Here is a 13,027-nt window from a genome sequence, read left to right as displayed (position 1 = left end):
GAGACTGTAAAGCAAATAAATAATATAGTTTAGGGGCCGATAAATGCCCTAAAGAAAAATAAAGTAGGGTGAGGTGGAAGGGCACGATAAAAGGCAGGTGGGGAGGGGCAATGGTTGATAAGTGTGGACAGAGAACTCTCACAGGAGGTGACCCTTGAACCACCTGAGAGAAGGGAGGGAAGAACTCGTGAGAAGATTTGCAACCAGAGGGGCCTAGGCTGTGAGGGCCGCCAGAGGAAAGCTCGAAAGGGAGCAAATGTTTGATGCATTCGAGAAAGAGCAGAAGGCTAGTATAACAGAATGAAACAGAGAGAGACAGCGATGGATGAGGTCAGAGAGACAGGCCGGAACCAAATGATAACTGCCAGCACCTCATGGGCCATGGTAAGTTTTGTTGTTTTTTTTTTGTCTCTAAGTTCAAAGCCATTGGAGGCTGAAAAGCCATTGGAGGGTTTGCTGGGGAAGTGCCGTGGCCTCATTTACCTTAAGAGAGATAACTTTGGGCTGATAGATGAAAAGTAAATTAGCCAAAGCCAAGGTGAAAACAGGAAGACAGTCAGGAAGCTATAGCAGTGGTCCAGGCAAGAGCTGACGGTGGAGCGGAGAGGCAGCAGAGAGTTCTGATGCAGAGGATGTGTTGATGCTCTCACAGAAAAGGATTTACTCGTGGAGTTTTGCTGTTAGGACACATAATACATGCAGCCAGGTAACAAAAAGTCATGGTCAGAAAAGTTTCAGTATCCCAGGTTAAAGCTAGAATTAAAGCAATCTTTATATAGAAATTATTTCCTATGTAACAGAAATACCTTTCTTTATTAACCCATCCTCTTCTTTTTAGAAAAAACAGCTTTTAATAACTTTGGGAATCTGAGTTACCCTGTCTTGTCTTTAGTCTCAGGCCATGTCTTAAAATCGTGAGGAGCCAGAATCACCAGAATGGTAGCTTTCAGTAACACTGTCTGTTTGAAATTGTGATAGGCATAGCGGTTTAAGGTTTCCACTGTGACGAATAATTTGACCAGAAATTATGTTTGGAACAGTGAGAATTCTTCTGTTGCTCTGGGCTACTTACCACTATGTCTAGATCAATGATTTTTTCCACTTGCAGGGGTAGGGGTGAGAGAGTTCTCCTCACCATCGTACTCTGTTATCTTTCCCCAGTCTCCCCTGCCTATTCCAAGCCACTTCACTCTCATGCAGCTCTCAACTGATCAGCATCACTAGAGCATCTGATGTGGGGGGGAGGGGCAGGGGAAGTTTGATTAGCATTTCCATCCTTATATCAGATATTGTAGATGAACACAGTAATATAAAACATAGATTTTGGACCCACAGGGCATCATGTTTGAATTCTGTCCACTGGTTATGAGCTTAGTGACTGGGGAAACACATTTAATCTTTCTGAGCCTCCATGCCCTCATCAATAAAATGTAATGATTCCTAATGTCAGGTGAGGTTAATTTAGATTATGAATGTAAAGCGCCAGAATATAGTAGATGCTCAATAAATGATAGCAATTATAATTACAAGTACATTTCCTCCTGTATATCTTTATTCAGCAGTTTTCATATTTTTAATAAAATATTTTAGGAGCAAAGGCATTCAAGTCAGACTGCCTGGATTGAAATCCCAGCTTTATCACACATAAGCTTTGTGACCTTAGATATATTTTTGAACCTCTCTCCCTCTTTGCTTCCTTATCTGTAAATAAATTGGTTACAATAAAAGTGTCAGCTCCATTGGACTATAGTAAGGATTAAGGAGCATAAGGTATATAAAGAATATATGAAGGCACAGAAATTGGCATATATAAGTAATGTTTTGTAGGTCAAATACTGTAAATAACAGTCTCTCAATTCCTTATTTCAAAATTACAGTGAAAAGCTAAAGTATTGTACCTAGCTTTTCTATTTTCATTCATCATAAGTCAGGTAAATTTGCATAATCTGAGCCAGGAATTTGTTTAAAATGAGTAGTTGATTTATTCTATCAGTCATAAAATGAAGGAGAAATTTAGATATTATCTGCTTAATTGATCCATGTAAGTTAGAATATTGGCTTATTCAGGACCTCAAAATGAAATTCAGTTATTTCCTTGGCCATTCTGAGAAAGATCAAAATAACTAGATAATTGTCAAATCTATTTTTCTTTTGACTTGAATGTTTGCTGTTTTCCCCTGACATTTGTGTTTCCCACCTTACTTCTTTTTTCATTTCTTTTGATATGTGTTATTTCCAAATGTTCTTTCAGTTCCTCACTGATAAAAACTTCATACTAGCAATAAGTAAAAGCTTGAATAAAGTTAGTTAAAAAGTTAAAAGTTGAATAGTTTAATTTTCAAATGGAACTTGCTGTGTTTTTTTCTACTGATCCTTGATATTATTCCCAATACTATTATTTCTAGTACTGTTCTTGAATTGGTAGTCTTTAACAAATAACTGATTATTGAAGAGGAAACGATAGTGCTGATGGTATAAAGTGGTTTATTATCATATATTAATAATTCTGGTAACATCACTTTTGTGGTTGGCCTTAATCCAGTGATAATACTAAGCTCATTATATGAAATTTACTTTGTTATATTAGTGGGGCTTTCTTTCACTTTATAGCTGGCTTAAGTCCTGCTGAGATTCAGCAGTTATGGAAAGAAGTGACTGGAGTTCACAGTATGGAAGACAACGGCATTAAGCATGGAGGGCTAGACCTCACTACTAACAATTCCTCCTCGACTACCTCCCCCACCGCTTCCAAAGCGTCACCACCAATAACCCATCACTCCATGGTGAATGGACAGTCTTCAGTTCTAAATGCAAGGCGAGACAGGTAAATCTCAGGAGATACATTCTGTTACATATCACCAAACTTTACTTTCACCATTTGTGAAACTAAAAATAATGATTTATACTTAACAGGGGCAGAATGTGTAGAACAACTAATTAAATAGATAGAAACCTTTAGATTATTTGTATTTATATCATTTTCATTAGAAAAAAAGCAGTTCATATACCAGCAGTTTAATGGATAGAGTGGGGAATTTACTGAAGAAAGTTATTTGTTAATAAGTGCATGCAGAATTATTGTGTCAATATATTTTTATGGCTAAAATGTTGTGATTAACCTGATTGCTGAAATGAGAACATTTTTACCATTTTAAAACTTAACCAGTTTCAAATAATTAAAGATGCATATATATCCCCCTTATATATGTTACAAACATGTGCTTACAAATCAGAGAATAGATATACATAAACATATAAACACAGGTATAATAAACCAGAAGATAGAAGATCTGGTTTGCCTTTTTTATTGTTGTGGCATGATGGAATTATAAATATATAATAAAAATGAAATTACGGTGGTAACTTTCTGAATAAATTTGCCTCAATACTCATAAAGAAAAATTATTTGATTTCAGTTACCAACACTGAGTACATTATATTAGGTAATTTTTCAACTTACTGTTTTATTTTAGTTGTGTAAAAACTGCCTTTGTAAAAGGATCACCCATGTACTTTTTTGTCCATTTAGTTCTATTTATGCAGGCATATCGTTATCTAATCAGGTCCTTTAATGTAATTTACATAAACTATAGAAGCTAAAATATTGCTCAATATGAAAACTATCTTTTTAAAAGATGAAGCATAAGTGTAGGACTTCTTAACAGAATGGCTTAGTCTCATATGATATATAGCTGTAAAATTCATATTTAAGTGGAGTGGATTAATAGTGTTCTGTTATGTATGTGAATACCTGCCTAGCTGCCACAAACCCTTTCCCCTAAGCAAATATTTTTTCAAAGAAACGTACATATAATTACAGTACAGTTTAAGATATAATGCTATAGTTTGGTGATGTTTTTTGTCTTCCTAGAAGTATCATAAAATTTTTTTCTTGTTAGCTTTCATTATTATAAAATGGTATGCCTTTGAATGCTTTCACGCTGTTGTATTAATTGAGAGTAATTTGATGATTATATAGTTCAGAAGTTGGTTGATGTCTCTAGGATCTATCTGATATAATACTCACTTATCAAAAGTCTTGGATAATTATAGAAAGAGATAGCTAATGAATACCGTTCCAAAGTAGAATTTTTAAATCAGCTGTAACTAGCAGAAACATATATGGTTCGCACATAAATATTAAACAATGTAAATGATTCTAAAGGTCCATATCTTCCCTAAAAAGAACATTTCGAAAATCTTATGGTGATTTTCCTATTACTTTCTTAAAAACACAGGTTTTTTTCACTTGACCACATATGAATATATATATTTTTATTTAGAGGTAAATGTTACGTTAAGGTCATGTGGCAGGATTAGCATATGATATTATACAGTCCTCTTAGTTTTTCATCGTTTATTAACAGTCATCTTTGGCTCTATTTCTCCTCTAATTGGAACATCATCTAGCCTTGGCAGTTGAACTATTCAATAGAACGATTAAATTTTTCTGACTGCTCTGAGCTGAATTGACCTGTTTTGACCTGTTTGTCACTGATCGTAACCTGACAGGCGCTAGCAGCCTGCAACGATTATGGCTTTTTGAGATCAATCTGATGCCATGTTCTTTTGCTGCAGCTCATCACATGAGGAGACTGGGGCCTCTCACACTCTCTACGGCCATGGAGTTTGCAAATGGCCAGGCTGTGAAAGCATTTGTGAAGACTTTGGACAGTTTTTAAAGTAGGTTTTTTACTTTTTTTAGGGGAGGGAGTGGATTGTATGGGAGTTTTAAGCAGATAGTTGTAAATGAACAAAAGAAAGCTGAAGGAAGAAAGTGAAGGTCCATCATAAGGCACACTGTAAGTTTTCTGTGTGTTCCAACAAGTAGATTAGCAAAGTCAGGCTAAGACGGTTAACTCTTCCTCTTTACCTTTTCATGAGAACATTTTACAAATCATCCAATAAAAGTTTTTGAATGAATGAAAAAAGAAGTAGCCTTACTATAGCAGTGTCATTAATAACTGGAAGACGTGTTTGTTGGATTCACTTAAATTTCAAGGTTTCAAGAAAAATTTCCAGTAACATTATGTGAGAAGTCATATTTTATATATATATATATATATATATAATATATATTATATATATACACATACATATATTTAAACAAAAGACAGATTTTAAAGGTGTATTTTTTATTGCAGACTTTATATTTCTTACTTTAAATAATATTTAATGTATTTATTTAACAGCAAGAATAAAAAACTGAAAGTTAATAGTAACTAAAATTTTAAGATAGTTGTTATTTTCTCCATGTTGTTACTTGTTGCCCTGAGAATCATAAAGAAACTTACATGGCCCTATGTTTGTATGATAGATTATATGGCTTCTCTAGCTTAAAATCAACTTTGTGTATCCTTAATTTCTTCATACAGTGATAATTTATTTTTTTAATTCATAAGAGGTTCTTTTTCAAATGAGAATATGCATCTTTCATGAAACATTTTCCACGCACAATTTCAGTATACAAGAGATCTAAACAGAGAGCTACAGATAGGTTTATGGAGATGAGTAACTTCACAGGCTGAGACTCTTATGTTGTCATGGAGCAGCTAACAGGGTGAATGAACTGTTTCATGCTTCATCAACAATTAAGTTAATTAGCTCATTTGAAATTGCACTGCTTTGTTGCCAGGATGTTGGCAGAAACATCAAAAAGATGTGTTTACAAATGGTAGACTACAGAGTATAGAGCAAAAGCACCTTAACAAGGCACAAGTACTTGGCATCATAATAACTGTATAACTGAATTACAGTAAGACTTCCACAAGGATTTTTTTAAACTATTTTTATTTCTGACCAATTAAAAGAAAAAAATGCTTCCTATATTATTATGGATTTTCTACATGGCCTTGAATGAAAATTTGCACACCTATTATCCTGAACAGTTGTGAGCTACCATTTTGTTGGATAGGAAACTGATTTGACCGTTCTAAGCAAAGAGAGCTCTTAAAATGTTAAGTAACTTTGCTAAAGTTTTCCTGTCTAAGAAAAATAACATTTGCTAAAATAAAGACAGGATATAAGAATATAATTCTTTAAAGAACTAATTTCATATTTCATTTGAATATGTTAGTCCTTATTAATATGTTATATTATTCCTTATCGTTAAGGTTATTTAGAGGACTATTGCTGCTATTTCTTCAGTATATGGCAATTTAAGCCATAGGACTAGCTCAGTCACCAAATATTTTATTGCTCTAAGTTGTTGTTTTTGACAAAATTCAAAATAAAGCTTTAAGAAAAAAATACATGTCTTTGTTTCGGTATGATTTCCTTTATGGCCCATGGAAAGGAGCATTTTTATTCATCTCAAATTTGTATACATATTTTTATTACTAACAAGCTTATAAATATGAACTCTCATTTTACCCTCCATGGGTCTTTTTCATATTCAAGTTAGTATTTTTGAAAAACTGAAGAAGTTACAATTAAAAAAGCATTTCCTTTCAATTAAATATCAACTTTGTTTCCAAAGACTGACCATTTTTCCAACCCATTAACTTCATAGGGATGACAGAACAAATGACAGTAGATTTTAAGGCCTTTTTTTTAAGTCCATTTTTGTTATGATATGCTTAGATTCTGTAAGTCAAAGATCTGTGATAAATTCTGTTGATAGAACTAATGCCAGTGTACTGTACTGAAATGAAATATTAGACATATTTCCATACTAGTATTGTCTTTTTCTTAAAAAGGTGTGGGAAATTTGAAGAGAAATAAAATAATGTTTTATTAAATTAATTTCAGTTATTCAGAAAAAAATGTTGATTTAGTGTCTATGTGGAAAGTGAATCGAAGAAGGCATCACCACTAATACAGATTTTCTTGGAAAGAAGATTTTGCTTTTCTTTTGTAATAATGGAGAGGATTGAGAGTCTTGGGGGGAAAAATGTCAGGCAAGTCAAAAAGCTGTGAAAGGTTTTTAGCTCTCAGGTTTTTTGTTTATCCATGCTCCAGAAATTTTGTACCCAGTGTTTACTATAAAAGGTGTTTGAGAAAATATTATTGTGGCATTTTTATTTCTAAAATGCACTAGAAATACATTGTACAGCTTGAGCTGTACTTTGTATCAGTCAGCTTATCCATTGGTTTGAAATAAAAGGAAGCTATCCAATATTACTATTTACCCTACATATGTTTAATAGCAAAGGATAGTAGAAAATATATTGAGTCCCAAATTCCATTTCTCACATTATATCCCCAAATAAACTGGCAGAATTCCTCTGTTTTTGCCCAGCACCAAATGAAAATCCACCAGAGGACAGTTGCTTATGAATAACATATATATTCTTAGCCATATATACATATATAAGAAGAAAGTCTAGACTAAAAGGTGTTTAGGAAAATTTTTGAATTACTATGAAGTAGGTGTTGACAGAAGCTAACCATTTTTCTGACCACTCATTGAAGATCTCACTAGATCACTAAAAGCATTTAATACTAGTTCTTCATTACTGTCTTATAAATGTCAAAGTGTAATAATATCCAACAAAATTTTAGTGTAGTTTGTCTGCAAAATTAATTATCATTCCATTGGCCCTAAGTCAGCATGAATGTAGATGGATTGACTTTTAGAGCTTAAACCAAAAGGTTTACAACATAACATTCAATTTGGCAGACAAGTGTTCTTGAACCTGCATGTGCGGATGCCAGCAAACAAAACATGGTCTGAGATACAAAGATAGAAATACTCTTTGAAGAATGGCAAAATGGTTAGTGTCAATAAAATGTCAGCCTATTAAGGAGTAATTAGTTGGCGAACATAAATGTATTAGGTTTATTACAAAGCCTAAAATTTTAAGGTTTGACACTGTATAAAGAGCAATAGAAAAGGTAGTAGAAACAATATTTAATGGAAATGTGTTATCTTTTTTCTTGCAGCTGACTACTCTAAAAATTATGCTCTTACTTAGTGTGTATTGTCTATTTCTTTGTCTTTGACTAGGCAGCATGGCTACAAAATTATGACCTCAAGAAGGCGTTCTTTGAACTTGTCAGAATGTTGTTTCTTTTGGTGACAGTGCCCCCATCTCTCAAAACTAAGGCATCTCACATAATCAGCTAAATGAATAGTGACAGCTAACATTTTGTATTTAAACTCCTGTCAGTGTTTAAACGTAAAAAGCTTGATGCAAAATAAATCAAACACCAGTGATATGCAAGGGAAACATTTTGTTAAAACAGTCTCTGACATACTTGGATTTAAATCTGATCCCTTTTTAGCTTATAAAATGCTGTAACTTTAAATGAATTTGAAAAAAAATCTAGAGGTTAAAATAGAATTGCTAATCTGGGGTGTATATAATTGAAGTTACCACATGCATTCATAACTTAAAAGCTTAATTAAAGAGAACTGTGCATTAAATAAATTGGAAAGATCCTTTCCTACATTTTGTCTTCCTGAAACGCTTGCTTAATTGTTTTTAGAAAGAATTTGACTGCCTATTTACACTTTTTTTCCTAGTGGGCACTACCTTACCTAGCACGTAGATTCAGTGCAGTTTTGAAAGAACGTCAGTTGACCACATCATTTATTCCATTTTGAAAACAAAAATCAATATACCTATAAAGTGACCCATAAATTAGAATTGGCTCACACAATGTTTGTTCAGTGCTGCCTTTCTGAAGGCACCCTTTGCATTTTTTCTTCACCTCTCTGTTTGAACTGCAGTCTCGGTAAGAGGCTCATTAGGGGACATTAGGGACTGGAGCTAACCAGAATTCCAGAGCTTGCTTTGCTCTTATTAATGCATAGTAGAGTAGAATGCATTTAAATATTTCATAGGCATTCAGTAATTTGTGTGTAATCGCCTTGTTAGCAGACCAGTAGAAGTAGAACAGGCCTGTGAAATGGTGTTAGTGATTGCATGGGTAATTTACAGACCTTTGCCATCAGAAAGAGTATTATTGTTGGCTAGTACGAAGCTGTGAAATAGAACTAGCAATAAGTAAAAAAAGAAACTTAATAAAGGTTTTGTAACAAGCATCTTCAGGGATAACAACCCCACTTGGTCCTTTTGAAGCAGCTATAATTTATGACATAGGCAATATATCAAATGCATAAGATAGTATTATGGAGCATTCATATGAAAAGGGTATTTGCAACATTAGTTCCAACTTCCTGCAAGGGACATGATTAAATGATTAATGAAATGTCCCTTTGCATATGCATTTTGAAACAGCAATTAGGCACTGACTGAGAAAATCTACCAATCCTCTCATTTTTCTGTATTATCTCATTCTTGATTTATAAATCATAGAGAATTTTTGAACAGCAATATGTAGTACCTGAGATAGTTATAAAAACATAAAAGAGAATAATTTGGGCACAAAATAGTCATAAATACATAAATTCATAATTTACTGTTAATATGCAGCCTGTTTATTTAGTCTTATTGCATTGTATTTATATCCGGACACTATTTCTGTACTTTGATTGGCATAATTAAGTAGGGGGAATGAATAGGCACTATTATTTTACATATCACTGGTAAACAATAGCGAGGAAAGGAGAAGGGAGATGTGGCAGAGGTATGTATGTGTTTTTCAAGTTCTCAGTAATCCACTGGAGGCTGTTCTATAAATGATCATTGAAGGGCTGCAAGCTAGCCTATAATTACAGGAAAGAAAGTGGCAGCTCTGGCATTTCATAACTATGTGTCCTCGAAAAGTGCTTTGTGAGTTTGTCACCAATGATAATTTAGATAGAGGCTCATTACTGAACATCACAACACTTTAAAAACCTTTCCCCTTCATACAGGAGAATAAAGGACTATTTTAATGGCAAGGTTCTTTTGTGTTCCACTGAAAAATTCAATCAAGACAAAACCTCATTGGCTATTATTGTAGTCTACAGTCTCTATTCTAATAAAAGATGCAGAGATAAATTGAATCGGTCTCTAAGACCCAAGTATATAATGCAAACATTTTGTACTTTTTTTAGCTCTTTAAGTATAGGATAATTATTATCCCTAAGAAGTAAACAAGTGTGCAAAAAACCTTTTTAAAAAGTAATTTCATGCAAAAATAAACATGTTAAACTGAATATATCTTTTTCTTGCAGAGCTGTGTATTCTGCTTATCTTACTCCATTTACACCCTAATCTTTGTGTAGGGCTGAAGCATTTTTAAAAATATGCATTTAGACTGACCGTGGAACAAACATACATGCGTTCCTCAAGAGATCAAGCCTTAGGAGTACAACTACTATTGCAGTACACTGATAGAAAATGGACTCGTTGTTCATTAAAATGGGGGGAGGACCTGAAAAACAATTTGTAACTGTCCTGTTAGGAATAAGTGACACTTAATGTCATAAGCTAACCTGTCGTTTACTCTGACATTCCGTGCCTCCTTTTCAGAAAGCATGAGTGAATTTTAGTTCTTGTTACAGTTCATTTTATCTAATTTTTTATTATGAAAATCATTTTTTAAATTTTTATTTTATAGTGGAGTATAGCTGATTTACAATGTCATGTTAGTTTCAGGTGTACAGCAAAGTGATTCAGTTATACCTATATCTATTCTTTTTCAGATTCTCTTCCCATATAGGTTATTACAGAGTATTGAGTAGAGTTCCCGGTGCTATACAGTAGGTCCTTGTTGATTACCTATTTTATATATAGTAGTGTGTATCGTTCCAGTTAGTTTCTTAACCAAACCAACAGAGGCAGTCTAAGAGCAGGCAGGTGGAGTACAAGTGCCTTTCCTGCGCTATAACCACACACCTTAAACTTGACCTGATACACCCTGCTATTTTAGTCCACAGTCTCTCTTCAACCAAGAATGACAGTTGTGCTAAGATACACGGAGGTTTTGTTGTCATGATCAGTGAGGAGGTACTGAAACAAACTGATTTAATTTATCAAAGGATGAGGCAGAGTCGCACAAATTCTACCTGCTGAACCTAGATCTACTAACAAATAAACCTACATGTTTGTAAATTACTTCTTTATATGTGTTACATATTTGTCTGTCTATATATTTGTTCTGTTTCATTATCGATTTCAAGAAACGTAAGTAAATCATTTGAATGGGCACAAAAGTATTTCTGATGAATTTTAGTAAAATTAGGGCTGCACTAAACTTTTTAGACTATTATACCGTTCTAAATGGTACTTGAGCCCAGATGGAGAAATATATAAATTCTTATTTAATTTTGTAAATATTTGGTTTAATATTTCTCTTAGATACATTGATGAGAACATCTCTTAAATTGCTGCCTTAGTTTGCCCATTGGTGAAATAGACACACCAAAGGATATTAAATTAATTGAAGATGACTTTTTTAATTTTAGGAGGCAGCAAATAAATGATATATTACAAAGTACATATTATTGAATATGTTCATGTTCATTGGAGATGCTGCTCTACTAAATTACTTTTGATGTATCAACATACCACTCATTAAAGAGATCTTTTTAAACATTATGAAATAATAATAGACTAATACATAATAAAGATTAGAGTAAGATAATGAGAATGTCTTATCTTTCCCTACTTTTTTGAAAGATTAGAATAGATGTCTCCCAAATAGGACACTAGACATGAAATGTCAATCTTACACTTCTGATTGTCAGAATCTTCAATGCACTTTAATTATTAGTAATAACAAGTGATCATTCTTCATAAGTATTTGATGTTTCCATGGGACGATAATTTGCCATCTTTACATAATTCATACCACATCCTGGTGAAATAAGACATGGCTCACTAAATAACATCATAGGGACCACAAACTGTTTTAACAAAAATGGAATAGAGAATTGTCTTTGTTCTCTTCAGAGTTACTTTTGGTTCATGTATTTATAAAGTGTCCTTTTTAAAAATAAATGGCATGAGTATATGAAATTCATCTAGTGATTTCTACTATTATTCTGCAAATGGTTTGGGGAAAATATTTTTTGTAATAACTGATAAGCTTAGAGACAATGACATTTTCTACTATTTGAAGGGTCTCTTTATGTTGCGTAAATAATTTGCACTAAACACATCAGCCTATTTAACTTTTCTGGTATCGTTTCAAAGTGTTCTTTTTTCCCACTGTGGAGGAAATACAACTTCAGTGGTTTTAAGTGGAGCATATGCCACTGACATAGCCGTGGCTTAACATTCTGTTTTGTGTTTTGTGTTTGTTTAGGCACCTTAACAACGAACATGCATTGGACGACAGAAGCACTGCCCAGTGCCGAGTGCAAATGCAGGTGGTGCAGCAGTTAGAAATACAGGTTTGTCAAAGCCTTCCTTAATGGACTCCTTTCTCTGACTTCTGGTCGTTAAATTGAGTACTGGGCAGATCCTGTGTCTTTTAACACAATGACTCATAGAAATACAAGGAGTTTTAGATTGTTTATAGTGATAGCAATGATCGATAACCTCAGGGTGGATTGTTGTAGTTTAATGTACTCACCACTTAGACTTAATATAACCTTTAGACTATATCATATACATTTGGCTATCCCAAAGGAGTCAAATCTAAGTTTCCCTACGAAAGGTTAGACCCAACCCCCCAGTTGGGTATAATTTTATTGCAGAGACAGTTTTTACATGAGCTAATCTTGTTTTTTTCCATGAGATTTTATATTATAGCAAAAAGCCTTTACAGTATCATGCCTGTAATTTAATACTCTAAATAAAATCTTTTCCTTTTCTACCTCTAGTGTATTTTTAATTAAAGATCTTACAAGAATCCTTAAGACTTGGAGTAATGGCACATTATTTACAATATCACAGATGGTAATATGTGTATTGTATCAAATGCTGCTAACTTAAGTTAAAAAACATTACTGTTAATATTGAAACAGAATTTGGCCAAAAATAAATAGAACTCATGAAACTGATCATAAAACAATTATATCACCCACAATATGATTCTTGCTACATTTTTTCTAACCCTCTAAGGCTTCCTCTAGCATTTCGTCTTAAGATTATTTTTTCTCAATCAAACCAATACCTTGTTTCATTTAATTAAACATACAATTTATTTGTCTTCATACTTTACTACGTCTTAAATTGTTTTAAATTCA

General features: G+C 33.3%; 1 protein-coding gene across 11 annotated transcripts in view; it reads left to right on the top strand.

Moving 5' to 3' along the window:
• FOXP2 (forkhead box P2) overlaps positions 1 to 13,027 on the top strand; it is a 547,197-nt gene that overhangs the window by 494,423 nt on the left and 39,747 nt on the right. For all 11 annotated transcript variants that reach the window (XM_049715206.1, XM_049715212.1, XM_049715210.1 and 8 more), the window contains 3 exons: positions 2,611 to 2,824; positions 4,579 to 4,683; positions 12,142 to 12,229. In XM_049715206.1, the coding sequence (XP_049571163.1) occupies positions 2,611 to 2,824; positions 4,579 to 4,683; positions 12,142 to 12,229 (407 nt within the window). The remainder of the gene's footprint in view (positions 1 to 2,610; positions 2,825 to 4,578; positions 4,684 to 12,141; positions 12,230 to 13,027) is intronic.

The sequence above is a fragment of the Orcinus orca genome, chromosome 9 (genome assembly GCF_937001465.1).
Source record: "Orcinus orca chromosome 9, mOrcOrc1.1, whole genome shotgun sequence".
Classification (NCBI taxonomy): Eukaryota; Metazoa; Chordata; class Mammalia; order Artiodactyla; family Delphinidae; genus Orcinus; species Orcinus orca.
The sequence above is the reverse complement of the archived record's forward strand: the minus strand, read 5'-3'. Positions and strand labels throughout refer to the sequence as shown.